This window comes from Geotrypetes seraphini, chromosome 4, assembly GCF_902459505.1.
Source record: "Geotrypetes seraphini chromosome 4, aGeoSer1.1, whole genome shotgun sequence".
Classification (NCBI taxonomy): domain Eukaryota; kingdom Metazoa; phylum Chordata; class Amphibia; order Gymnophiona; family Dermophiidae; genus Geotrypetes; species Geotrypetes seraphini.
The window spans coordinates 5996205-6023010 of NC_047087.1; the positions used below are offsets into that span (position 1 = coordinate 5996205).

At 46.4% G+C, this 26806-nt stretch overlaps 3 protein-coding genes across 6 annotated transcripts in view; 1 reads left to right on the forward strand and 2 right to left on the reverse strand.

Moving 5' to 3' along the window:
* Positions 1–1193, reverse strand: part of UTP4 (UTP4 small subunit processome component) — a 28401-nt gene extending 27208 nt beyond the window's left edge. The window contains exon 1 of the mRNA XM_033941069.1: positions 1006–1193. Within this exon, the coding sequence (XP_033796960.1) occupies positions 1006–1164 (159 nt within the window). The 5' untranslated portion in view covers positions 1165–1193. The remainder of the gene's footprint in view (positions 1–1005) is intronic.
* CHTF8 (chromosome transmission fidelity factor 8) lies at positions 1135–23638 on the forward strand. 3 transcript variants are annotated; one of them, XM_033941073.1, is made up of 4 exons: positions 1135–1274; positions 7326–7374; positions 10639–10756; positions 20770–23638. In XM_033941073.1, the coding sequence occupies exons 2-4, from the start codon at positions 7352–7354 to the stop codon at positions 20986–20988; spliced, it is 360 nt and encodes a 119-aa protein (XP_033796964.1). In that variant the 5' UTR covers positions 1135–1274; positions 7326–7351; the 3' UTR covers positions 20989–23638. The 3 variants fall into 3 exon arrangements, with proteins under 3 accessions (XP_033796964.1, XP_033796963.1, XP_033796965.1); XM_033941072.1 differs by lacking the exon at positions 1135–1274 and adding an exon at positions 1306–1401; XM_033941074.1 differs by lacking the exon at positions 1135–1274 and adding an exon at positions 1657–1753.
* HAS3 (hyaluronan synthase 3) overlaps positions 21284–26806 on the reverse strand; it is a 41585-nt gene continuing 36062 nt past the window's right edge. For both annotated transcript variants that reach the window (XM_033941071.1, XM_033941070.1), the window contains exon 4: positions 21284–26536. In XM_033941071.1, the coding sequence (XP_033796962.1) occupies positions 25607–26536 (930 nt within the window). In that variant the 3' untranslated portion in view covers positions 21284–25606. The remainder of the gene's footprint in view (positions 26537–26806) is intronic.

A 26806-nucleotide genomic window follows, 5' to 3' on the forward strand; every position in this document is an offset into this window, starting at 1 on the left:
CCACCAGGCCAATCGGGTTTTCAGGCTAGCCCTAATGAATATGCATGAGAGAAATTTGCATATAGTGGAAGTGAGAGGCATGCAAATCTGCTCCATGCATATTCATTAGGGCCTGATTGGCCTGGTGGTCCTCCAGGACAGGGTTGGGATCCAGGGGTCTAGAGCAGTGGTTCCCAACCCTGTCTTGGAGGACCACCAGGCCAATCGGGTTTTATAGGCTAGCCCTAATGAATATGCATGAGAGAAATTTGCATATAGTGGAAGTGAGAGGCATGCAAATCTGCTCCATGCATATTCATTAGGGCCTGATTGGCCTGGTGGTCCTCCAGGACAGGGTTGGGATCCAGGGGTCTAGAGCAGTGGTTCCCAACCCTGTCTTGGAGGACCACCAGGCCAATCGGGTTTTCAGGCTAGCCCTAATGAATATGCATGAGAGAAATTTGCATATAGTGGAAGTGAGAGGCATGCAAATCTGCTCCATGCATATTCATTAGGGCCTGATTGGCCTGGTGGTCCTCCAGGACAGGGTTGGGATCCAGGGGTCTAGAGCAGTGGTTCCCAACCCTGTCTTGGAGGACCACCAGGCCAATCGGGTTTTATAGGCTAGCCCTAATGAATATGCATGAGAGAAATTTGCATATAGTGGAAGTGAGAGGCATGCAAATCTGCTCCATGCATATTCATTAGGGCCTGATTGGCCTGGTGGTCCTCCAGGACAGGGTTGGGATCCAGGGGTCTAGAGCAGTGGTTCCCAACCCTGTCTTGGAGGACCACCAGGCCAATCGGGTTTTCAGGCTAGCCCTAATGAATATGCATGAGAGAAATTTGCATATAGTGGAAGTGAGAGGCATGCAAATCTGCTCCATGCATATTCATTAGGGCCTGATTGGCCTGGTGGTCCTCCAGGACAGGGTTGGGATCCAGGGGTCTAGAGGGCTTACTGTAGTTTAAGCTTACAGAGCACCCTCCAGAAGCAGCCAACCCCCCCCCCTCCACGCGCTTCACCTTGTCCCGGAAGCAGTTGGCGGCCAGGTTGAAGAGCTCGACGGAGCCGTCCAGGCGGGCCACGGCCACGCGCTCCGAGCGCTCGCAGTAACGCAGGCAGCGGATCCCCGACGGCACGAAGCCGAAGAAGCGCACCCGGTGCACCTGGAACTCGCCCATGGCCGGCCGCACGCGCCGGGCCGGAAGCGGAAGTGACGCGGGGGAAGCGGAAGCGGCCGCCTTCCCTCACCAGAAACGGCTCGCTCCAGTTCGGCGGGAAACTTTCTAGGGCAAGTTGGTCTGGGGGGAGGGAAAGGCAGCTGCTCTGGCCCCCCCTTCACAAGGACACTTCCAGCTACCCTGGGGGGGGGGGGGGGGAGGGTTGGTTGTTGGATTCTTTGCAGAAGGCAAAATGCTGTAAGTTGGTTTTCAGGGTCGCTTTGTTTTTTTAAACTAGAGCCAGCCCTAATGAATATGCATGAGAGAGATCTGCATATAATGGAGGTGCCAGGCCTGAAAACCCGACTGGACAGGCTTGGGAACCAGTGCTAATGAGTCAAAGTCCCTCCTGGAGGGCTGAATCCAGTGGGGTTTTCAGGATTTCCCCAATGAACATGCACATAGATCTCATGCAATCCGGAAAACCCGGCTGGATTCGGCCCTCCAGGAGGGACTTTGAGACTCCTGGTCCAACCTGACTGGGATCTTCTGAGAAAGCCAGTGGCACCACCATTAGCCATATTAGTAAAAAGTGTGTCCGAGTGGGGAGGTGAGACCACATCCTTCATTCAGCCTGCATCCCTTGTAGGCTTTCTCACTGAGGGAAGAGATGTTTTTCTTAATGCCTGTCTGTAACTTGAAAATGTGCTTGGGGAGGAACCGTTTCACCGAGGACACTACAAAACAATCTGCTAATCTTCACACAAATACTATGTGTGCATGACACCAGCCTACATTGGAGTCTTGTGAGCGGTGCTTGTTTGTAGCCCCTCAATTACTTGGATTTTTTGTGACTTTTATGTTTTTATATTTAAGACAGTCAAGGACCCTATAAGACCCCTGAGGCAAGCCTTTTTATTTTGCCAAAACACAGCCCGTGTTGGCTCATTTGTATTTTATAAGGTTGGGCAGGCTGGATGGACCAGCTGCACTAGGGAAACAGGATTTGTAGAAGCTGTGAGGGACTGCTTCATGGAGCAACTGGTCACGGAACCAACACGAGGGGGTGCTACTCTTGACCTCATCCTAAACGGATTGGGGGGGCCTGCAAGAGGGGTAGAAGTGGGAGGACCACTAGGCAACAGTGACCACAGCGCGATCAGATTCACATTAGAAAGGGGGACACCCATAGTAAGGAGGACCGCTACAACCGCGCTCAACTTCAGGAAAGGGAACTATGTTGCTATGAGGGAAATGGTGGGGAGGAAGCTCAGAAACATCTTTAGGATGGAGACTGTAGGAAGCACCTGGACCCTATTCAGGGACACCCTGCAGGAAGCACAAAGAATGTACGTCCCCAGTTTCAGGAAAGGCTGCAAGAACAAGCGGTCAAAGGACCCGGCTTGGATGTCAACTGAAGTAAAGAGGGCAATAAATGACAATAAAGTATCCTTCCAGAGATGGAAAAAGGACCCAACGGAAGAAAATCACCAGGCGCACTGGAAATGCCAAAAGGAATGCCACCGAGAGGTTAGAAAAGCAAAAGGGAAATACGAAGAGGGGCTGGCCAGGGAGGCGAAAAACTTCAAGGCATTCTTCAGTTACGTAAAGGGGAAGCGACCAGCGAGAGAGGAGGTGGGGCCGTTGGACGATGGGGATAGGAAGGGAGTGATTAAAGAGGATAAAGAGGTAGCTGAGAGGTTGAACACGTTCTTCTCGTCGGTTTTCACGAGAGAAGACACATCTAATATACCGGACTCAGAGGAGCTCACGAGTGGGGAACAGGCCGAAAAATTGGAGCACATAGAGGTAAGTAAGGAGGATGTCCTCAAACAGATAGACAGGTTAAAATGTGGTAAATCACCGGGCCCGGACGGGATCCACCCAAGGGTTCTGAAGGAACTAAGACAAGAAATAGCGGGCACAATCCAGCATGTATGCAACCTATCCTTGAAAACTGGAGAGGTACCAGAGGACTGGAAATTGGCGAATGTCACACCTATCTTCAAGAAGGGATCGAGGGGTGACCCCGGGAACTACAGGCCGGTGAGCCTGACTTCAATTATAGGGAAGATGGTGGAAGCTATGATCAAGGACGGCATTTGTGAGCACATCGAGAGAAATGGCCTACTGAAAACAAGCCAGCACGGATTCTGTAAGAGAAGGTTGTGCTTAACGAACCTTCTGTACTTCTTTGAGGGAATAAGCAGTCGGGTGGACAATGGGGAACCCATAGACATCATTTACCTCGATTTTCAAAAGGCTTTCGACAAGGTGCCACATGAAAGGCTGCTTAGGAAGCTGTGGAACCACGGGGTGGGAGGGGATGTGCACAGATGGATCAAGCACTGGTTGTCGGGTAGACTGCAGAGGGTTGGAGTAAAGGGTCAATATTCTGACTGGCGGGGAGTCACAAGCGGTGTGCCACAGGGATCGATGCTGGGGCCGTTACTCTTCAACATATTTATCAATGACCTGGAAACGGAGGCAAAGTGCGAGGTTATAAAATTTGCAGATGATACCAAACTGTGCGGCAGAGTTAGGTCCAGGGAGGAGTGTGAGGACCTGCAAAGGGACCTGGAGAAGCTGGAAGAATGGGCAAACAAACGGCAAATGCGCTTTAACGTGGAAAAATGCAAGGTCATGCATATAGGGAAAAAGAACCTGTTGTTCAACTACAAATTGGGGGGGGCATTGTTGGGAGACAGCAGACTTGAGAGAGACTTGGGTGTGCTGGTGGATGCATCACTGAAGCCATCTGCACAGTGCGCAGCAGCCTCGATAAAAGCCAACAGGATGCTGGGCATCATAAAGAGGGGCATCACAACCAGGACGCGGGAAGTCATCATGCCATTGTATCGAGCGATGGTGCGTCCACATCTGGAATACTGCATTTAGTATTGGTCGCCATACCTCAAGAAGGACATGGCGGTACTTGAGAGAGTCCAAAGGAGAGCAACGAAACTGGTAAGAGGGCTGGAACACTGCCCATATGCCGAGAGGTTGGATAGGCTGGGGCTCTTCTCTCTGGAAAAAAGGAGGCTCAGGGGAGATATGATAGAGACCTTCAAGATCATGAGGGGCATAGAGAGGGTGAATAGGGACAGATTCTTCAGACTGAAGGGGACAACAGGTACGAGGGGGCATTCGGAGAAACTGAAGGGAGATAGGTTCAAGACAAATGCAAGGAAGTTTTTTTTCACCCAAAGGGTCGTGGACACTTGGAATGCGCTACTGGAGGAAGTGGTCAGGCAGAGTACGGTACAGGGATTCAAACAGTGATTGGACGGATTCCTGAGGGATAAAGGGATCGTGGGATACTGAGAGAAGTATCCAGGAAATAAGTATAGAAACCCGACCAGGTCGTGCATGTGCAAGACCGGAGGGTTAGGACTTCGATGGGAAGATAGGACTTCAATGGGAAACCAAGGTGGCAAGGGGGCCCCTTCTGGTGATTCAGACAGGTTTGGGCCGCCGCGGGAGCGGACTGCTGGGCATGATGGACCTATGGTCTGACCCGGCGGAGGCACTGCTTATGTTCTTATGACCATTCAGGTCTTTATCTGATCATTATTTGATTTCTATCCTGTGGGTCTCTTGTGACTTGTCAATACCCTTTTGTGGATTGTTTTTAAGATTATTATTTGGACACTTATTAAACTACAAACTGGTACATTCAATCTTCTATCTCACAGTATTTTTATTGTTTTGCTGCATCATTTCCTTCGTGGAACCTTTTGATGCTATTTGGATTTTGTTGTTTTGCCCTCTAAGTGGAGCACATGATCAGTCGCTCATACATTCTAAGAACCAGGACTGTGGAGTCGAGGAGTTGGAGACAATTTTGGGTACTGGAGGAGGATTCATGCGTACCAGAAACTGAGCAGTTGCAGTTGAAGGAACATCACTCAGAGATTTTACATGGTCACTCACAGCAATGCTTGCAAATCTGGAAATTTGTTGGTTTTTAGAACTTGTTGCTCACAGAAAAAAAATAATAAATTTACAACTTGTCACTCCCTCGAGAAAAACTTTACATGCACCCAGTCAGACTTAGAGAGAGCATTGGTGGTATCCCCAAGTTTATGGATCATTAACTTTTCTTGCCATTTCTCAGTTAAATGACTAGATTGAAGAATCTGGCTAAATAATTTCATTTGTGCTTCTTAGACTTTAGTAATTGCAGTATTCGAGTACTTCATTTGGTACTAGTTAGGGTGGACACACTTTTCTGGATTGAAATTTGTGGAGATATTCCTTGATTTTTTCTTTTCTTCTAAGAGTGGTTAATGCTACTTACTTGAGATAGGCATATGGGATCTCTCAGAGAGAGAAAGAGTTAATGGTTACTGTGGATGGGCAGACTAGATGGGCCATTTGGCCTTTTATCTGCCATCATATTTCTATGTTTATCCTCAATTACACCTTCTAGCACAGGGGTGTCAAACTCATGCCTGTGAGAAAATACCTTTTCTGTTTCTTCCCTCCCTCCATCCTATTGTCCACCATTTCTTTCCCTGCTTCCCGGTTTCACCTTCAAAGCAGTCTGCAGAGGATCGCCAGTCGGCTGTAGCGATCCTAGCAGGCTGCCGTCGGCCTCCACAGCACGTTCCCTCTACCGCGGTCCTATACGTCAGAGAAGGGGCATGCTGCGGAGGCCAATGGCGGCCTGCTAGGATCGTTACAGCCGACCGGTGACCTTCTGCAGGCTGCTTTGAAGGTGAGATCGGGAAACCGGAGGACGCTAGAAAGAAGGGGGGAAACATTCAGACCTTCAGGGTGTAAAAGTTCATGAGGGGGCCAAAGAGATATACAAATATATGCCAGACTGAGTGGGGGGGAGGGAAAGAAATAATGGGTCTAAAAACAGGTAAGGGAGAGAGATGGTGGACAATGGGATAGAGAATGGGGAAGGAACAGAAAGGGAGAAAAGTTGGACACAAGGGATGGTGTGTGTGGATGGGGTAGAGATACTGGATAGGAGAGTAGTTAAGAGAAAGGGAGAGATGGTGGACCCTGGTGTGGTGGAGAAGGAGGGAGAGATGTTGAATGAAAGGATAGTTGAGAAAAGGAGAGATGGTGGACACTGGGGATGGTGGGGTGAGATCTCCATCCCTACAGTGGGGTCCATCGCTGCAACTGCGGGGATGGAGATGAAAAAAAGGAAAGATGCCAGACCTCCAAGGGAGGGAAGGGAAATGGAAGGGGAGGACAGAGATGGAAGATGGATGGTTAGCATGGAGAAAGAAGAAAATGACAAATGGGCAGGACCATGACAAGCGAGTTATCAGAAGCCAAACAGAAACCAGAGCCTGGAACCAACATGATTTGAATAATGACCAGACAACAAAAGGTAGAAAAAATAATTTTATTTTCTATTTTGTAATTACAATATGTCAGATTTGAAATGTGTACCCTGTCAGAGCTGGTGTTAGATAGCAGCAAGTGTTAGATAGCTTTGACGGAGACTTCAGTAGTTGGAACCTAAGAACAATACTGGGCAGAGCTTTGGATTCTTGCCCAGAAATAGCTAAGAAGGAGGAAAAAAACCAACAGATTTTTAGATTGAGTCAGATTGGGCAGACTAGATGGACCGTTCGGGTCTTTATCTGCCATCATCTACTATGGTACTATATTAAAAGAGAGGAAAAGTATTTTTTATTTATTTTGTTTACATCACAGAGCCGGCATGGGGTTGGAGAGATTGTAACCCTATACTTCTACTAAGACTAAATATCTTAATTAAAAATTTGGCCCGCGACTTAGCCTGTGATTGAGTTTGACACACCCGTTCTAGCAGATTTGGTTTCTTTGAGGTGCATTGAAGATTTTATATAAGATCTTCAGGTTTGATCCTTTTGTAAAGGTGCTGAAAAGGATGATTCCAGATGGTTTCATTTTCCATTATTCAGCTGGATTTGATTTGGGGTTTTAAATTCTTATCCAGAATATCTTCTATGGCCTCGTAAGATATCCAGAATATCTTCTATGGCCTCGCAAGTTCAGCTTTTTGCTCATGAATATCGCTTTTTCTTCTGAGAATTCCTGCTATCCTCATGCCATGTGCTGGTAAATGATGCATCATAAATCTATTATCTCACCTACCACTGTCTATGTCTAGCTGCTTCTCTTTTTCTACTGTATTAATTCTCATTTTCACTGGGCATCTGTTTGCTTTGCAGAAGAGACACTCGGAAGAGAGTTTGATATGGTTCAGATCGTGATTTCAAGGTCAGGCTTTGTCCTTTTAATTATTATTGTTATGAATTTGATGTCTACAATGTTTTCCCCTTGAAGACCCTTTCCCCAGTAAATGTTTTAAAGCACCTTTACAGGGAGTTTATTTGATTGGGGAGTTTATTTTTATGGAAGGTTTGATCAGAACCCAGATAGTTTCTTTTGTCCAGTGTGGTGGTGAGAGGGAGTTAGTGCCATTCTGTACTGGTTTTCAATCTCAGTCTTCCAAAATATTGCCACAAGAACAAAAGGAGCAATGATTAATGACCATATTACACTGATGCTGCAATAACTAGTGCAACAGAGACCCAAATTAAAGATTAAATGCATAAAACAAATTATATTAAGGGGGACAATTAGTATTCAATGCCTCAAGGTCAGAGCTGGTGTAAGTGTACATTCGTGGGTCATTTACAGTATTCTGTAAGTTACACACACATCTGATTGAGCTTCCTATGCGAATGTCCCTTTTCACATATGCGCTAAAGAGAACCCATGCATATCTTACCCATGTATGTTCTAGTCATGATTCTGTATGTGCCAATTAATGGTGCCTCTTGACCTCATATGTGCTAGTATTCTGTAACATACGTAGGTATTTGGCACCTACCCGTAGACACAAATTTATAGAATTGCCTTTTTGAGTGTCCGACCATGATATTGATCCCAACAGACACTGTTATTTCTTCCAGCACCCCTCCCTCCCCCTGGCTACCATCAAAACTGACAGCCATCCACTGGGTTATGGAATCCTATTCCATTACAAATTTGAATAAATTTCCATTTCTTGTCATTTAGGAAAAGCTTAAAGCCCGACGTTTTGAACAGGCCTTATTTGTGTTTACATTTTCATTTACATAATGTGTAGGACTTTGAATGTTGTGGGAACCAGCATTCTGCATTTCAGAACCAAGGGATTCCTTGAGGTGGAAGAGAATAGAATAGGTATTGACAAGTAATGTGTTTTGTTTGCTTAAGATAAAGTACCCGCTTATAATGAATTAAACTGCTTTGGTCGTACCAAAGAAAGACGATAGATCAAACCCTCTGAAATCTTGTGTGAATGGCAGTAGCTCCAATTAGGTAAAAACCAAAAAAGGGCAGCTATAACCCAGACTACATTTACTCTCAGCCAAGAAGACTGGGATAGTGGAGAAGCAGTTTTTATGATGGCAAGAGGGAGCATATTCCTTTTATTACTCAAGATCAACACATACTGACTGATTAATAGTGCACTTCAGTTCAGTTCTAAAGGGAACCACAATGTGTGGCAAACCCCACGTAACTGATACGGAATGGTTGTTGCACTATAGTTTGAGTGGATTATATGGACAAGTGAAGCGGGGAGATTCTGCACTACTTCTTAGTATCTGCAAGACATTGGCTTATCCTATATAATAAAACGCTAGCCGCGCATGCGCACTCAGACCTGGGTGATCTGTAATCCCTGATCTGTGATCCGTATGTCCGTGGTCACAGTGCGTATGTGGCGGCCAGATCGGGAAAGCACAGCACAGCCGGCGACTCCCCCCTCCCGCCCTCACTCACAGCCAAAACCACCACCTCCTCCTTCTCGCCGGATCACCCGCCTTTAAATGGAGAGAAAAGTGCTGCACCGCGCTAACGCTGGCTTTGCCGTCTTCTGTCCACTGCGGTCCGCCCTCTCTGACTACTTCCTGTTTCCGCTAGGGTTGGCCACAGTGGATAGAAGACCCCGAAGCCAGCTGCTGTAACCGCCGATATCCGTTCCTCCAGCAGGGGAAGGGGGGGCTGGGAGGAGAGGGATCGCGGCCGCTCAGCGCCCCCACCGAGGAGCCCAGCAACTTTTCACTGCCCAGGACCCGAGTCATTTGCCGCCCCCCCCCTTCCCTTCCCGCGGGCCCGACTGGCGATTTAAGCAGCGTGTGCAGCAGTCTTCACACGCTGCTTCGGGCCCTTCTACTGCCCTGATTTGCTCTGCCACGTCTCTGATGATGTCATCAGGGACGTGCCAGAGGAAATCAGAGCAGTAGAAGGACCCGAAGCAGCGTGTGAAGACTGCTGCACACGCTGCTTGAATCGCCATGTGTAGTCGGGCCTGCGGGAAGGGAAGGGGGGGCGGCAAAGGACTCGGGACCGCGGGAAGGGAAAGGGGGGGTAGAGGAAACGCTAATGCTGCTGCACAGGGAACTGGTGTGGGGGGAGGGAAATGGAAGGGGGAGGGAATGCTGCTTTGGACAGACAGAGGGAGGAAGGGAGACAGAAAGAAAAGAAGAAAGACAGGGGCAGGTGCACAGGGAAGTGGTGTGGGGGGAAGGAAATGGAGGGGTAGGGAATGCTGCTTTGGACAGACAGACAGAGGGAGGAAGGGAGACAGAAAGAAAAGAAGAAAGACACAGGGGCAGGAGCACAGGGAACTGGTGTGGGGGAGGGAATGCTGCTTTGGACAGATAGACAACGGGAGGAAGGGAGACAGAAAGAAAAGAAGACACAGGGGCAGGTGCACAGGGAACTGGTGTGGGGGGAGGGAAATAGAGGGGGAGGGAATGCTGCTTCGGACAGACAGACAGAGGGAGGAAGGGAGACAGAAAGAAAAGAAGAAAGAAACAGGTGCAGGGAGATACACAGAAAGACAGACAGACAAAGGGGGCCAGGGACAGAGACAGACAGAAAGAAAGACAGTGGGAGTCGCATCAGGAGGGCTGCGGGATGCGGCAGAGGGAACTTTTCCAATGGGTGCAACTGGGCGGCTGTCGGGAACCTCTGATCAGGGGCAGAGCAAGGTAAGTGTATCATAGGGATAAGAAGGAGGAGGGGGAGAGAAAAAGGAAGGGACGCCTACTGTTGGACAGGGGGAGAAGGAAAGAGGTGCTGATGGACAGGGGGGGTGTGAATAAAAAGGAACGGAGGCCTAATGTTGGACAGGGGGAGAAGGAAAGAGGTGCTGCTGGACAGGGGGGAAGTAAAACAAAGGGAGAAGGGCTGCTGCTGCATAAGGAGAGCAGTGAAGGGGTGGTGGTGGACACAGGGGAGGTAAAAGGAAGGGAGAATGGACAGGGGGAGCAGGCAAGGGGTGGTGATGGACAGCCAAGGAAAAAGAAGGACAGAAAGAAAGAAAGCGGCTAAGGAGAGAGAGAGAAAGAAATAAAGAGAGACACACACACGGGCTATAAGACTAGTATAACGGGCTATAAGACTAGTATAATATAATGCACCTGTCTAGGTATAGAAATTCTGCCGGGTAAGGTCTTGGAAATAACTCCTCCGTTCTTCTTGCAGTATTGTGCAGGGCAGTCCTGGGGAGTGGTTGCTAATGGAACTGCAGGGACAGATTGAAGCTCGCCACGATGATGGACTTGCTGGGAGCCTCGTGGGAGATCTGCTCTACACCAAAGAGGTGAGGATGACAGTTCAGGGCTTGGTGGTGGATGAAGATTCTGAGGACACAGGGACAAAGCCCCTAATTTGCTGCAATTCTTTCTCCACGAAAACTGTTTAGTTTCATGTTTTGTTTAATGCTGACTGGCTCTACTATCCAGATAGAGACAATTGCAGGGCTGGCCCAAGGGGTATTGGGTATTGGCAAAACCTTCGACCATACTGCTCTCCTTTTCCTCTCAATCTCCCCGCCCCCCCCCCTCCAGGTGACCAATATTTTTCCTTTCATTTAACTCCCACCCCTCTCCACAGTTGGCCAGCATTTCATCTCCTCTTCCCTCCCCTAACCCTGCATTCAGGGCTTCTTCCTACCGCTGCCACCTGCCTAGGACCTTAAATGCTGCCATGTCCTGCTCCACCCCGAAAGAAAGTCTGCCTCAAAGGGGATCAGCTTCACTGCAGGCCTATACTTACAGGGTCTGCACAGTGCTAAGCCATCTTTAAGCTGTGGGGCTAGTTTGGGAGGATATGGGGAGGTGGCTCTTGTGTGCTGGAGTCATACACTGCCTTAGGTGGGTACCTAGTCCATCCTGAGGTTGTTACTCAGACAGCTCTCTTTCTCCAAATAGCAGACTGAATATTGCTGCTAACCATATAAGTTCCAGCTCTGCCTTCTCTCCTTCATTGTGCCCTGAGGCTATCTACAAATGTGCCAGAAGAAACCTGCCACTCAGATCTCTCATTCTATTCTAGAGCGAGGCTGGAAATGTCACTGGTTCCAGAGTATTAAAGCAGACAGAGCTGCACAAAGGCAAACGTGACTTATGTGTCATAGGATGCGGATTTCACTAGGGAATTAAGACACACAGCTTAACTTTAGTGAAATTTGATAACTAATGAGGGACTGAGCTGCTTTATTTATTTGGATTTATTAACTACCTTTTTCATGAAGAGATTAATCATAAGAACATAAGAATAGCCTTACTGGGTCAGACCAATGGTCCATCAAGCCCAGTGGCCAATCCAGGCCAAAACCCAAGGAGTAGCAACATTCCATACAGAACCTCAAACAATAGCAAGATTCCGGAATCCCAGAGAGTAACAAAATTCTAGAATCCCAAAGAGTACCAACATTCCATGCTGCCGATCCAGGGCAAACAGAGGCTTTCCCATGTCTTAATAGCAGACTATGGACTTTCCTCCAGGAAAGTGTCCAAACCTTTCTTAAAACTAGCTACACTATCTGCTTTTTTCACATCCTTAGCAATGTGTTCCAGAGCTTAACTATTCTCTGAGTGAAAAAAAATTTCCTCCAATTGGTTTTAAAAGTATTTCCCTGTAACTTCATCGAGTGTCCCCCTAGTCTTTGTAATTTTTGATGGAGTGAAAAATCGATCCACTTGTCCCCGTTCTACTCCACTCAGGATTTTGTAGACTTCAATCCTATCTCCCCTCAGCCGTCTCTTTTCCATGCTGAAGAGCCCTAACCTTTTTAGTCTTTCCTCATGTGAGAGGAGTTCCATCCTATCCAAAATGGTGAAATCAATTAGCTTATCAGGGTTTTAAAAAGGTTTGGCTAATTTCCTAAGAGAAGTCCATTCTTGAGATGGCTTGGGGAAATCCACTGCTTATTCCTAAGTTAAGCGGCGTAAAATCTGTTTTACTACTTGGGATCTAGTTAGGTACTATGAGTTCCTATGAGTGTCGGGAGCTGCGCGGACCATTCAGTGCGGCTCTCTTCACTAAAAACTACTAGCACAGTTTGATAGAAGAGGCCCTCAGTGATCTTGATGGTGTATAAGGTATTAGAAATCTGTCAATGAATAATGGAGCTTTCACAATTTGAGCTTTATAAGTTAGTAGTGCTAGTTTATAGGTTATCCTATGTGTAATTGGAAGCTAATGTGCTTTCTTCAAAAGGGCATAGCATGATCAAATTTTCTGGATTTGGTGATAACTTTAATTGCGCTGTTTTGGATTATTTGAAGACATCTTAGCTCTTTCTGTAAGAGGTGTCACTGATAGATCTTACAATATTATCACTTCAGTGAGAAGGATCTGAGAGCTGCAGGTTCTGTCGTGCAGAAATCCTTTCCTCAGGTTTATAGAGGCAGGGGTCTCACTCTGTATGGTTCCTTCTTTTCTGCCAAAAGTGGTCTCGGCCTTCCATGTAAATCAGGAAGTCCAGCTACCTAGGTTCCATTGCATGGGTTGGAGAAAAAGGACAAAGTGTTGGCGTTGCTGGATGTTGATTTCTTTACATTACTTCGAGGTGATGAATAGCCTTCGTCTCTCAGATCATATTTTTATACTGTTGAGTTCTAGCCACCTGGGGAAGCTGGTTTCCATTTCAAGATGGATTTGTATGACTATTTCTTCAGCGTATATTGGGTGTGGTAAGCAACCACCAATCTATTTGAGCGTGCACTCTGTAAGGAATGTGGCTTCTTCATGGGTGGAGTCCTGGGCAGTTCGGCTTGAAGAGATTTGTAGGGCGGCAAAGTGGTCCACCCTCCATACATTCATAAAATTCCACAGGCACGACAGGACACCACTTTTGGGTCCTCGGTGTGAACAGCATGCGTATCTGCCCCGCCCTAGACTCAGGGGACTGCTTTGGTATGTCCCCCTGGTTCAAGACTTGTATGTCTTTTGTACTAGAAGGGAAGATTAGGTTCTTACCTGAATAATCTTCTTTCTAGTAGAAAGGCATATGAGTTTTGAAGGTCTGCCCTTTCAGATTTAGACTTAGGGCTCCTTTTACTAAGGTGCAGTAGCATTTTTAGCGCTTCTAGAACTAATGCCAGTTCTGTGCTGGCGGTAAGGTCTAGCGTGTGCTATTCCGCGCGTTAAAGCCCTAATGCGGCTTAGTACAAAGAGCCCTTAGTCTGCTTTCTTTTTCAAAGAGATCCAAAAGTTCTCCACAGTGTCCTGAGATATTTCCAGCAGATGAGAGATTTTAGATCTCTCTCTTGATTGTAAATAAATAAAGAAAAAGTCTCAAAAAGTGTGTTAGGAGACTCTAAAAGTCATAAGTTGTGCTGATGGATTCTTGTTTAACTGTTCTTTAATAACTGGCAGAGCAGATTTGGTTTCGTTGGGGAGTTCCCCATGCCCCTCCTCTTTCTTTTTCCCTATTCTAGTGGTTTTCAACTACTTTGGGACGAACTGAGGAAAAAGAGATGGCGGAGCCAAAAAAGTAGATGCCTTCTACACAACTAGTTTCAAGACTCATATGCTTTTCTACTAGAAAGATTATTGAGGTAAGAACCTAATCTTCCCATCTGTCCCGGCAGGCTCACAATCGAACTGTGGTACCTGGGGTAATAGGGGGATTAAGTGACTTGCTGGGATCAAACTCACAACCTCAGGATGCTGAGGCAGCAGCTCTAACCAATAAGCCAGCTCGTTAGCTATAAATACATAGTTAAGCTACACATGAGAATAGCTTTATAAATTCAGTTGAACAAAAAAAAAGGAACTCCGCTTCAGTCGGTATAACTAGAGAATTTCTGATCGCACACACAGCCGCTACCAATGTATGTTTGTTTATTTATTTAAGGGCCCATTTACTAACCTGCAGTAAGCATTAATACAAGCTTATTGCAGGATAAAAGAAGGTACATTCCTATTGAGCGCATTCTGGTGACCTGCAATAGTGAGAAAATGCTTGAAGTACCTGTATGTAAACCACTTGCAGGATGGTTGTATAACTACAAAAAGGCGGTATACAAGTCCCTTTCCCTTTTGGAACTGGCATGTGCTACCCATGTTTAGGGGCAGAGAGTGGACCAATAGAGAAGATAGTTGGGTTCTCTCCACGAATTCCAAAGACGCCAATATGGATCTAATGTTTTTCACACTAGTACGCCCCTGCACAAATCCCACCTGAGGGGAAGCAATCAAATCAGGAAGAACACAAGCCAATCGATTAGCCAAAACCTTGGCGAACATTTTGGCCTCCACATTCAGCAGCGAAATGGGGCGGTAAGAGGAAGAGAGGGCCGCATCCTTATGGGGCTTCAATAGCACAACTATTTGAGCCGAAGTGAGAGAGTCCGGAAGGGCACCCCGCTGAATGGCTGCTGTGAAGGTATCAGCTAAGACTGGAGCTAATGTAGGAAGTAGAAGTTTATAGAATTCCATCCGGAAACCATCTGGTCCGGGGGCCTTTAACAAGGACCCCTTCTGTATGACTCCTGCTACCTCCTCAGCCGTTATAGGGGCATTAAGTTTAGCTACCGCCCTATCAGACAAGCACGGAAGGGGAAGGCCATCCAAATATGCCGTGCCTTCCATTAAATCAGATTGTTGTGAATAAAGCTTCCTATAATAGTCAAAAAACACTGCATTAATCTCGGTATCCGTCCTGACCATATCCCCCCCTGCCGATCGAAGTTGCAAGATATGAGTACGACCCGCCGATCGACGGACCACCTTTGCCAGAAGCGCCCCACGTTGATTTCCATGGCGAAAAAATTGATATCTATAATAAGCGAGCGACTTGACTGTTCTAGTATGCAACAATTCCTGAAGCTTACACTGGGAGGCTAAGAGCTGGGAGCGCAAAGAGGAAGCGTGAGACTGACTATAAAGGCGACGGAGGTTACCAATCCTACGTTCCAACTGTAAAAGCTCCCTATCCCGAGCACGACGTTGATGGCTGGAATATGCCATGACCTCACCGCGGAGTACTGCTTTCGCAGCCTCCCAGAAAAGCGTAGAATCAGCCCGATGTTCAATATTATGGAGTTGATAGTCAGACCATTTTTGAAGCAGGAATTCCTGAAATTTCGGGTCCTGATACAAACGGAGCGGAAATCGCCAACGGAAGGAACCCGGTGGAGAGACATCCAAATGCAAGATTAACAAAAGCATGGCATGATCGGAAACGTCAAAGGAACCAATCGTTGCCGATTCAATCTGAGAAAACAAAGTGCTAGAGGTCAGCCAGTAATCAATCCGGGATAAGGAAGCATGAGCTCTAGATATGTGAGTATATCCCCTGGGTGAAGCGTCCGCCAAACATCAATAACGTCCAAGGATGAGCAAAGTAAAGAAATACCCTTAGTGGGATGCATCCGATCCTGGGGAGCAGGAATTGATTTATCCAACAAGGGGTCATGAACACAATTGAAATCCCCCCCCCCACAAGCAAAGGCACATCCGAATGTTGACCAAAACGGCGAATAAGTGAGGAGAAAAATCGAGAGTCATAATTGTTAGGGGCATAAACATTACAAAGAATCAGGGGCTGACGATTAAATAGCACCTTGGCGATGATATACCTACCTCCAGGATCCGTCCACTGCTGTTGAATAACAAAGGGTAACCCCTTCCGAATCAAAATCAAACCCCCTGCCTTACGGTTGTTCGCAGGTGCCCCCAAATGATGGCCAACCCACCAAGTCTGAAGTTTAGCATGCTCCGCCGCTGACAGATGCGTCTCCTGCAAGAAGACTAAATCAGCTCTCTGACGGTTCAAGGCTCTCAAAATCTTATGTCGTTTAATAGGCGAAGTGACACCATTTATATTCCAGGAAATACATCTAAGAGGCTTCATGAGAAAAAGGATAAAGACAAAGATCAGGCAAAAATCCAAAAAGAAAACCGAGAGCAAGGCCGTCCCAGCCAGCGACCAGCTCCCAGAACCTCAATCTAGACCCGAGCATCCACCAAAGGATAAAAGGCCGAATACAGGGCACCAGGAATACGAAAAGAGAAGTAGGAAAGAAAGAGGAGAGGAAAGAGAAAGAACAAAAGAAAACCCCAGCATATCCACCCACCCCCCCACACCTCCCCCCTACCACCCCTTCCCCATCCCTCATGCGACCCTCTAGTGGTCCAAGGGTCCTGTGGATCAGCTCCCAACTCCCCCTCCCAGCAAACTATACCTACAAGAAACCACCCCCAGCCACTCAGATCAATCCCACCTATAGACACACAAAATGAAAGCACCCTTGAATCCCACCCCAACCAATACATAAACATTTCCAACAACACGTAAGATGTCCAATAGCAGGTTGGGCAGCAAAAATGGACAACCACAAGTCATAACAATGTAATGCACTAGAAAACACTACATAATGGCTCAAAAGAGCCTCCATATGTACCACCAAAACCACCCACCCAACAGTCAAACACTCCCCCCCTTATCCGACTCATGCACACCACTCCCTCAACCGGTCAACAACTTCAAGAAGGGAGTACCCCCCCCTCCAAGAAAGAGCATAGCATCCCCTCCAACACAAACAGTCACTCCCCCCCCAGCCATCCACACATTCCAGGAAAGAAGGAAAAGAAAATGTCCCAAATAAGTCCAGAGCAATCCATCGCCCCAGGCTCCATAGCAAGGCCTTCAAGCCAGCAAAAAGAAGGCACTGCAACGATCAGGCCACCGCGTGAGCGGGCCGCCAGGCGCTGAGGCCCCCAGGAGACAGCAAGCTGAGGCAGTACATAGGGTTCTGTGCTCCAAACAATCTCCAACCTAAAACAATAACTAAATCCAAAGCAGTCAAGGAGCCGGGTCTGGTGCCTGCATGGAATGTAGAAATCGAAGAGCTTCAGCCGCCACAGTAAAGAAGCGGGTCTGACCAGCATGTCTGATCCGCAAGCGGGCAGGATACAGCAGAGCAAAAGGAACTTTCATCCAAAACAGCTGGGAACAGATGGGGGTGAATTCCTTCTGTTTGGCTTGTAAAGCTGGAGAATAATCTTGAAAACACAGCACCCTGGAGTTGTCATACATCAGGGGGCCCGAAGTACGAATAGCTCTCAGAATCTCTTGTTTATGGGCTGAGTTCAACAACTTAAGTATGACGGTGCGAGCTCTCAAGCCAGGCTCACCCAGCGGGCCCAAACAATGAGCACGTTCAATTCTCAGGGGACCATTCGCTGTTGTTAGGTTTAGAGTGCGCTGCAGCCAAGATTCTAAAAAGGAATGGAGCTCACCATCCTTCACTGACTCAGGCAAGCCAACCAGTCGCAGGTTCCCCTGGCGGGACCTGTTCTCAAGGTCCTCAAGCTTAACTTCCATGGCGACAAGCTGAGCACGTAGTTGCTGATGGTCCCCCTCACGTTGCTGCACTCGATCCTCCAAGGCAGTGAGACGTTGCTGGTAGGAGGAAAACTCGCCCTGCAGTGTTTCCAAGCAAGTATCCACCGAGTCCAGTTTGTCCACAATTGGCTGCAATTTCATGATTAGAGATCCCTCCAGGAGAAGCTTTACCTCCGCTACGATCTCGGATACCCACGCGGTCGGCGCCGGGAGCGGCGGGGGGGATTCGCGGTCGGCCATCTTGGAGTCACCCGCACGGCCGCGATCCCTCTCCCGACGGGGCAATCTGCTGGTCATAAAGCCCCAATCCCGCTAAAGAATACAGATGGAAGGCAACAGCGATCCAAGCACCAAACCGCGGAGGCAAAATCGCGGCTCTCGGGGTCCAAAGCACGCTGATGGTGGGAACGGGATCGGGAGCTTACCCCACCGATGTCTGCTCAGCAGCTCGACATCACGTGACCCCCCTAGATTTCAACATTTAAAGTGTTCCATCATCTTCTAATCTTTTCAGAAGTAAGACAAACCAGTTGAATCAGATAATTCATTCATTTATTTTTCTTTCATATTGCAGAGATACTAGCATTCCCCCGACAGGACCCGTTTCGCCCAAGTAGGGCTTTTTCAAGGGTTCACAGTGGGCGCTCTTTCTACAGCGTCCTCACAGTTCCAGTGCTAGATCTGCCGGGAATACTTTAAATGTTGAAATCTACAACATATCAGAGGTAGCTGATCTCAGGTTTGAGAATTGTTTATTTCCTCTTCTTGTAGAGTGAGGGAAGCTACTGCTTGCCCTGGATCGGTAACATGGAATGTTGCTACTCTTTGGGATTCTAGAATCTTGTTACTCTCTGGGATACCGGAATGTTGCTATTCTTTGAGATTCTGGATGGAATGTTCCTACTTCTTGGGTTTTGGCCAGGTACTAGTGACCTGGATTGGCCACCATGAGAACGGGCTACTGGGCTTGATGGACCATTGGTCTGACCCAGTATGGCTATTCTTATGTTCTTATGACCTTAGCATTCAGGAGAGATCTGCATTGGGGCTAGCATAGGCCACGTTTCAGTGTTGTTTTATAGAAGGACCTCTTATTTTGCTACCAGGCTTCTTAGTGTGAAAAATGCAACGCCTGTTGGACGTGGGAGGGGTCTGCAAAGTGATGGACTGAACACCCAGACATGGCACCTAAATAGTGGGGTACCTTACAGGGCACTGCTGTGAACTTCACAAAAAGGGTGCCATGGCTTCTCCTCACTACAGCTCCCTTATAGGTCATGGTGAGCCCCCCAAACCACCTCCAGAATCCCCTAGACCAGTGGTTCCCAACCCGGTCCTGGAGGACCACCAGGCCAGTCGGGTTTTCAGGATAGCCCTAATGAATATGCATGGAGCAGATTTGCATGCCTGGCACCTCCATTATATGTTGATCTCTCTCATGCATATTCATTAGGGCTATTCTGAAAACCCGACTGGCCTGGTGGTCCTCAAGGACAGGGTTGGGAACCACTGCCCTAGACCCACTTATCTACCACCCTGCAGGAGCCACTTATATGCCAGTAAAAAAGGGTTTTGGGGATGTATAGGGGAGTGCACATTTTTCAATTTCAATGCAGTGATTACAGGGGCTTATTTGCATGGTTCCTCCTCTCTATGAGTCCCTAACCCACCCCCAAGATGGCTTAAGCCTCTGTGCTGGACGACTAGGCTTTCCTATGCCAGGCTGCCAGGTGATGATGGTCTGCAGGCTGAATTTTAAAGGTGTGATTATGATTTTTATGGGGTTGGGGGGGTTAGTGATCACTGGGGTAGTGTGTGGGGGTCTGTTTTATGTGTTTGCAGTGCTTCTCTGGTGACTTTAGCTGGGTTTTTGTGACTTAGACCATGCTTTAAATGGTCTAAGTCACAACGTCCAAGTTCCGTCGATCCTGGGCTGTATAACTTTCGGTTATACATGCTACACGACTAAGTCTAAGCCGGCCCACATCCCGCCCAACTCCTGCCCTCGACATTCCTCCTGAAACGCCCCATTTAGCTTTGGTTGTTCAGCAGCACTATGAAGGCCTAGGTCGTTTAGAAATACGTCCAAAGCCTGTTTTTATTATCAGTATTTGGACAATGTTCGTCCAAGTGCCAACTTAGGCTGGTTTTTGGACGTTTTTCTCTTTCGATTATGAGCTCCACAGTGTTTGTGGGGTGGGGGGTTCTAGCTAAACAATGACAGCATATGAATTGGCTTTTCGCCATAGCAATTTTTAAATAATAAACAATAAAATTTAAAATCTAATAATACAATTTATTCTTGCGCTGGCTCTGGTTGGGGGCTTTTGTGTAGCTGGGATGATGAGGGCCCCCCACTCTGCAAAGAGTCTCTTGTATGGAATACTCTGAATTAAAAAATAATTACCTGAGGGGGTGGGGGGAAGTCGAGTTGCTTATGGCTTCTAGCAGCAGTGCCCCTTTTCACCACACTGTGGCGCTATGTGACATTGTGGGCTGAAAACTGGCATTTTGCCAGAAACCTGAAAGGTGGAAAAAGCTCTGTTGGCACAGAGTAGAATGTGAAGAAAAAAAGTCCAAGGCGGCTTCACCAACAACAAGAGCACAGCACAACAGAGGAGTCGTAAGAATAAGATGTCAATAATTCAGCCACAGGTGTAAAATTCAAGACTTGACACTGACAGTGTTTCGGCATCTTTGCCTTTGTCAAGAGTCTCAAAGGCTTATTACTCTCCTTACATTGACCTGTGTTGCTCTATTCATGTGACTCTTGACAAAGGCATAGATGCTGAAACACTGTCAGTGTCAAGTCTTGAATTTTACACCTGTGGCTGAATTATTGACATCTTATTCTTACGACTCCTCTGTTGTACAGAGTCGAATGTGCCAGCAGGAGACATGTGATGTGCTTTCTCACTGTACTGAGGCATTCCTATCTCCTTTCCCACCCAATTCATGGCTGTCTCTCTTTCCAGGGAATTCCTGTACTAATAATTGGGCATCACATCCTGTATGGAAAAATTGTGTGCTTGGAAAAACCTTTTGCAGTGCTGACCAAGTCTGATGGTAGTGCCATGGAGACTGGTGAAGGAAATCCATCCCCACATTACCTGCTGACAGCTCTGATCAAGAAAAAGATCATCTTCAAGACGCGACCCAAGCCCATCATTACTCATGTTCCCAAGAAAGTCTGAGAGGATCCTGAACGCAACCTATAGCTGCTGAGACTGCCAGGGACTCTCCTTTGCTGGAGCAGAGATGCTGCTGGGATTCTCTCTCTCTCTCTCTCTCTCCCCTCCTCTGTTTACCATGAAGGACTCCTTTTATCAGCTGCTAACCTTTGTGTGGTCCCTATGGTTTTGGGACCTGCTGATCTTGCTCCTTGAGGTAGGGAGGGTAACTGGGATAAGAAGATCCAGATCTCCTTTCTAAAAGCCAATGATAGGAATAGGTTCACCTGCCATAAACAGATTCTCTTTGGAGTCCAAATCAATTTGCAATCTGACTTTATTCATTTTGCTAACAATATATGGAAATATTAAAACAATTAACATTTATTTTCTAAACGTAACAGTGTAAACAAAAATAAATAAGACATTTACAAATGGTAACATCAGAAAATTGATGTAAAATGATCTTCTAGTTAAAGAGCTGGTCAGAGCACAGGAAGAATAGACTGACTAATGCCCAGCCTGCTGAGAAATGTAAGAAGTGAAGGAAATCAGAGGATGCAGCTTAAGGGTTTACAAGCTCTTCACCCAGGCTTCTTCCCTCACCAAATTTAGAGCCCCCTTTGGAAATGGCCAGTGGGCTGGGTCCGTAAACAGAAATGCTAAATTTGCTTCACTGCTATTGAAAGGGCAGCATGTGCTCACACTTCTCATCGCACCTGCAACTTCTCTAGGGTTCTCTGGAAAGGAAACCTATGTTGCAGGCACTTTCCCCCATACTCAAGTGAGTGCAGCTGTTTTTCCATAGTGGCAGCAGGCTGTAACCACTAGCACCAGACTATAATTCCAGTTACTTCCAGTGCCCAGCTTCTCTGCCAGGTTGGAGCAGAAGGGCAAGGGAGGGACTGGCAGATTGCTCTTGTAAGGCAATTGATTGGCACATTTGTCAACAAAAACCAGCTTGCCTGTCATTTCACAACATAATTATAAACAGACATGGTAGTAAGCAAAACCAGGATAGAGTTTAGACATGCTTAGGATACACACAGGAGATATGAAGAAGGTAATCGGGGAGGGTTTGTGAAGCTCTCCAGGCAGAATGGATTGCTGAGTTTTAGAAGCACTGACTTGTGACCTTAAGCAAGACTCCACTGGGTTCTAAAGGAGACAGTCTGTCAAGCATCAACGGCAAGGCTGGACATACAGAAAAGAGCTGTGAGGTGAAGAAGATGAGAATCTCTGCAGTAGCACCAGTGGCACATGTCTCTGAATGGGTTACCTTTACACATACAGAACAAACCTTTAGCTGAAATAATACTGATTCTTCTTTTCAAAGGAGAACAGGACCTTAGAAAACATCTTCTGTTATGGCATGAAAAGCTTCCAGATAAGACACAAAAATGATCAAAAGTTAACAGTCATAAAGTTCATCCTTGAAAAATGTCCTTTTTTTTGCATGCTGACGGAAGCCTTCACTTTGCAGTCCTAATCACTGCTCCAGCAATCCCACAAAACCTAGCCGTGAACCTTGCACCTATTTGGAGTCTCTCGGATTTACTGCTAATACTCGCTGTAGTGTTGCTTCCTTGGAAAGTTTTTAGGATGTATTTATGTATAAGTAGCTTATCAAAATGTGTTTGGAAATTCTTTTTAATTACGCTTTCGGAGCCCTGCATGTTCAGAAATATTTCTGTCTCTCCTGGTACCTGATGATCTTATGTCTCTCCGAACAATGTACAAAATAATCCCTTGGCACTGGCACCTCTAGTACCAATGCTGCTCTCGGGAGGGGGGGGGGGGAGGATTTTTTCTTTATCACTACATCCATTTTTCCCCCCTAAAAACTTTAGTTGGAATGAGAATGCCTCAGGTGTCCAAAACCTCTTAATGTTTCCCTAGTTCTGCTACTGCATTTTTGATATGACAGTGTTATTATGTTTCCAGCGGATGAGACATGCCATCCTCTTGTCTTATTGTACTGTATCTAGTTTTTCTTTCATCAAAAGTCCAAGAGATGAGTAACAGTTTCCAGCTTTTCCTTGCAGAATCTAGACATGTCAGTTTGACCACTTTTTTATATGATTGCTGTGAAGCATTGTAAGTTCACCTCTCTTTAACCATTCACATGTCTGTTTTTGATCAGTGTATGATTTCTGGAGTATCACTATATTTATGTATTTATCATTTGTTTATCCTTGTTGTTTGTTCTGATTTTTTTTTTTTAGTTTTTTTTTCTCTCGTTTTGCAAACTTTCTTCCCCTTAGGTGCTGGATGATTCTCCCTCATTTCTTCTATATTTTTGGGAAATTCTTGACCTGGTTTAAGGATGGAGACTGATTTGGAAATGTTTATTTTTGTACTTCAGTGTCCTTTCTTTATTTCTAGCCTACCTGGACCAAGGCAGGTAATGAATATATAAATCATCGTGCTTGTGGATCCACAGATGCTGTTTTATATGCCTGGAGGCCAATGACTGGTCGTCTGTGTAATTTCTGAAAGATTCATTCCTCCTTTAGCTCCTGGAATGTACAGTCTCAGCCTACACTGATTCTTACAGGTTATCTTAAAGGCATGGAGAAGTTTTCTTTCTTGTTCTTGCATTCATTTTTTTAGGGTTTTCTAAGGCCAGTCTACTATTCCAAAGCTATATAAAAGCATGAGGATTGCAAGTTTACTGATGGCTTATATCTTTGTCCATATTGTTAAGGAAGTTTTCAATGTTAGCTTCAATCTCCTATAATCAACTTTTCTCAGTAATTTGTGCTGGATTGTTGCTCCTTCTACATCGACATATTTATATACACTGTTCTGTTTTCAGTTTTACATAGCTTTCTCTTAAGGAAGGTTGCCTTAGTACATATATCTTTTGCATCATCTGAAAAACTTTCACCACTTTAAATTGTTCCGCTATAAAGCTTCAAATCATCTGCAAACCATAGGTGCAATGTTACCTGTTCTTTAATATTTTTAGGGTTAAGACTTAACATATGGTTCATAGAACTTAGAAGGGGGTGCTGAAAAGTTCTCAGCCCAACTAAGAAGTGAATGACGTGGCTATGGTTCAATCAATGATCTGAAACAATGTCAAAAAACATAGCATTTTGTTTCTGCAAAGTGGCAAAATGCTCAAATTTTAGGAAGCTAGGCTGAGAACATTTCAGCACTCCCTTGTATAAGAGCACTTGCTGGATTTATTGCCAGACAAAATAAGAGTGGTGACATGGAATTTCCCTGGAATATTCCTTGCTGGATCTTGAAGTTAGATATGACAAATTACCAATCATCATTCAGATGAATGTGATGTACTCAATCAATACAAGGTTTATCTTGTACATTTCAAGGCAATTTATTTTTAAGTGTGTGGGATGCTATGGGGAGGAGCAGTGCTTTTTTGACTGCCACACAGAATGGATCACACCTTTACTATTGATGCATAGAGTGAAACACTCAGCAAAAGAGAGGGGTTAGGCTTCTATTACTGTTATGCAAAATGAGCTACAGACTGAAAAGGTCACTCATCATTGGGGAAGAATCAAACCATTATATCTGACACGCAGTGGGATGCTCAGCTTTGGGGAAGAATTGCTGCTCAGACAGAATTTTATACTCTTTTCTTTTGGGGGAGGGTCATAGAGAGCAGGACACGTCACTGATGAGGAGACATGCTGCTAGCTTTGAGACACAAAGTAAGAGCCTCAATCAGCCCTAACAGACAAGATTGAAGCTAGAACAAGCCCTTCTTTTATTTTGGTCATCAGATGAAGAGGGTTAAAAAACCCCACAATTATCTGTAAACGTGATTGTTCAGAAGAGTCATTAAAAGGGTCTGAAGAGGGCTGAGGTTCCTGCTGGTTTGGAGTGTAAGTCCTAGAGAAGGCGTCTCAGCCTGGTTTGGCTGTATCTCTCTGGGAGCTGCAGCAAGCTTTAACAATTAGGTGTTATTGCTACATGTGCATAGTAATAGTGTGGAATGGTGGATCCCACAAGAGAGGTAGGGAGCCTGGACATTTGTAACCCGTGAGATGGTCTGTCCTCATCTCCAGTGGTGCCCAGATGTTCCACTTTTTTGGAATTATTGAGCCCTTTTAATTTCTACCAGTGATTACTGAAAGGAACAGGAAGACACACTGTCCACAGTGCCTGAAGCTGCACTGAGGTTTAGATCCCCTGAGTTTTACCTTTGTAGAACAGTATAAAAACAGAAAAATGGAGCAGAGAACAGTGTTTGCAGAATCCTGAGCCCAGAGTCATGTTCATAAGATGCCATACCATTTCTGGATATACTGTAGCCCTTGCTTAGGGAGATGATGTCTAGGCTCAGGTCATGCATGTTACTGAATGACACCCCCACCCCCAAGAGTCCTTGCACAGTGAGGAGAGGTCCAGGTTTGGGTCCTGACCTTTGTATAAGGAAGAGGTGTCAAAGTTCAGATCAAGAATGCCATGCCCGTTATTAGGTGACCCCCCAAACCCTTGCACAGAGAGATGTTCAGGCTTAGGTCACAACGATACCTTTTCCTAGGCTATTTTTTTTTTTTTTTTTCAGATTGTGCATAGAGAGGTGTCCAAGTTCATGATACTGAATGCCATGGGTTATCCTCCAAGCCTTGCACAGGAAGGAGGTGGCTGGGCTTTTTGTCTTTCAGACCTCAGCGAAGGCCAGGCTATACTGCTCTTGCTGCTTGCCACATCGCCGAGCAATAATTGCCAGGTATAAGGTGAATAGTGCCATCCAGTAACAGCCATATAGGATTGTGCCTGAGACTAAGAAAGCAACCTCTGTGTCGCTGAGAGGGTCCCTGCTCTGGTAGTAGGTTGTGTAAGAGAGACCTCCAAGTAGGATGGAGAACCAGATGGTCACAGGAATCAGACCCATGAAATTCACCACAATTTTTTTGCGTCCAGATGTGCCCCAGCCAGATTTGTTGATGGTGGTCAGAGCAAAGATTTTGGCTGGAAGGAGGCTGGACATGTAGAGGAGAGAGTAGAGAGACATGAAGATCATTTCGGCATTCCCTCGTAGAAAGCAGGCATATATGGCTTTGATGATCCCCACCAACTGCACTGTCAGCAGAAAGAGCAAGATGTTCCAAATTCGGCCACGGTAGAACAGCTGGATGACGGTAGCCATGAGGAAAAAGGGAAAGAAGCCAGTGATCACAGACTCGTAGGTCATCCAGAGATGGTGTTTATGGAACCAGAGGGCATTGTAAAGCCACTCCCTGAAGTAGGACTTACTCCACCGTGTCTGCTGGTTGAGCCATCGCAAATACTTGGTCGGGGTCTCTGTCAGGCACTTGGAGCGAGCTGTATACTTAGTCCTGTAGCCAAGACTCAAGACCCGATTGGTCAGATGTCGATCATCCCCAAAGCTGCACTTCTTTCCCAGGAAAGTCTGATGGTACCAGTCTTCTAGGAACCACTGCAGGAGACAGTTGCGGTACATGCCCAGTGGCCCGCTGATGCACTGAACACAGCCAAAGTAGGACTGGCAGGCCCGCTCTACGTTGAAGGCCATCCAGTATCGTACGCTACTCAGAAAGGAGATCCAAGAGTCATACTTGTTCAAAATCTGTGAGGAGAAGCAAAGGAAAAGAGAGAGGAAGGTAAGAAGGGGTAGGGCTCATGGCATTACTCCTGTAGCAATAGTTATAACAGGATCAGCCATTACCACCAGAAGGGCACAGAGATTGCATTATGCAGTTCACACCGACCCAACCAACTTCACTAGACTATTATAGTTTCTACCACTTCCCCTGCTACCTTGCTGGCTTTATTCTAATAATTTCCTATGGTGCTATGGATGAGTACAATGCAATACAGGTGCAAATAACAGAGTAAC

What these genes read in the sequence shown, in the direction of transcription:
- CHTF8 (XM_033941073.1), top strand. Translation starts at nt 7,352, where the DNA reads ATGGTTCAGATCGTGATTTCAAG. An exon ending in GTTCAGATCGTGATTTCAAG is followed by an intron (nt 7,375 to 10,638) that starts GTCAGGCTTTGT and finishes TTCTTCTTGCAG; the next exon opens with TATTGTGCAGGGCAGTCCTG. An exon ending in ATCTGCTCTACACCAAAGAG is followed by an intron (nt 10,757 to 20,769) that starts GTGAGGATGACA and finishes CTCTCTTTCCAG; the next exon opens with GGAATTCCTGTACTAATAAT.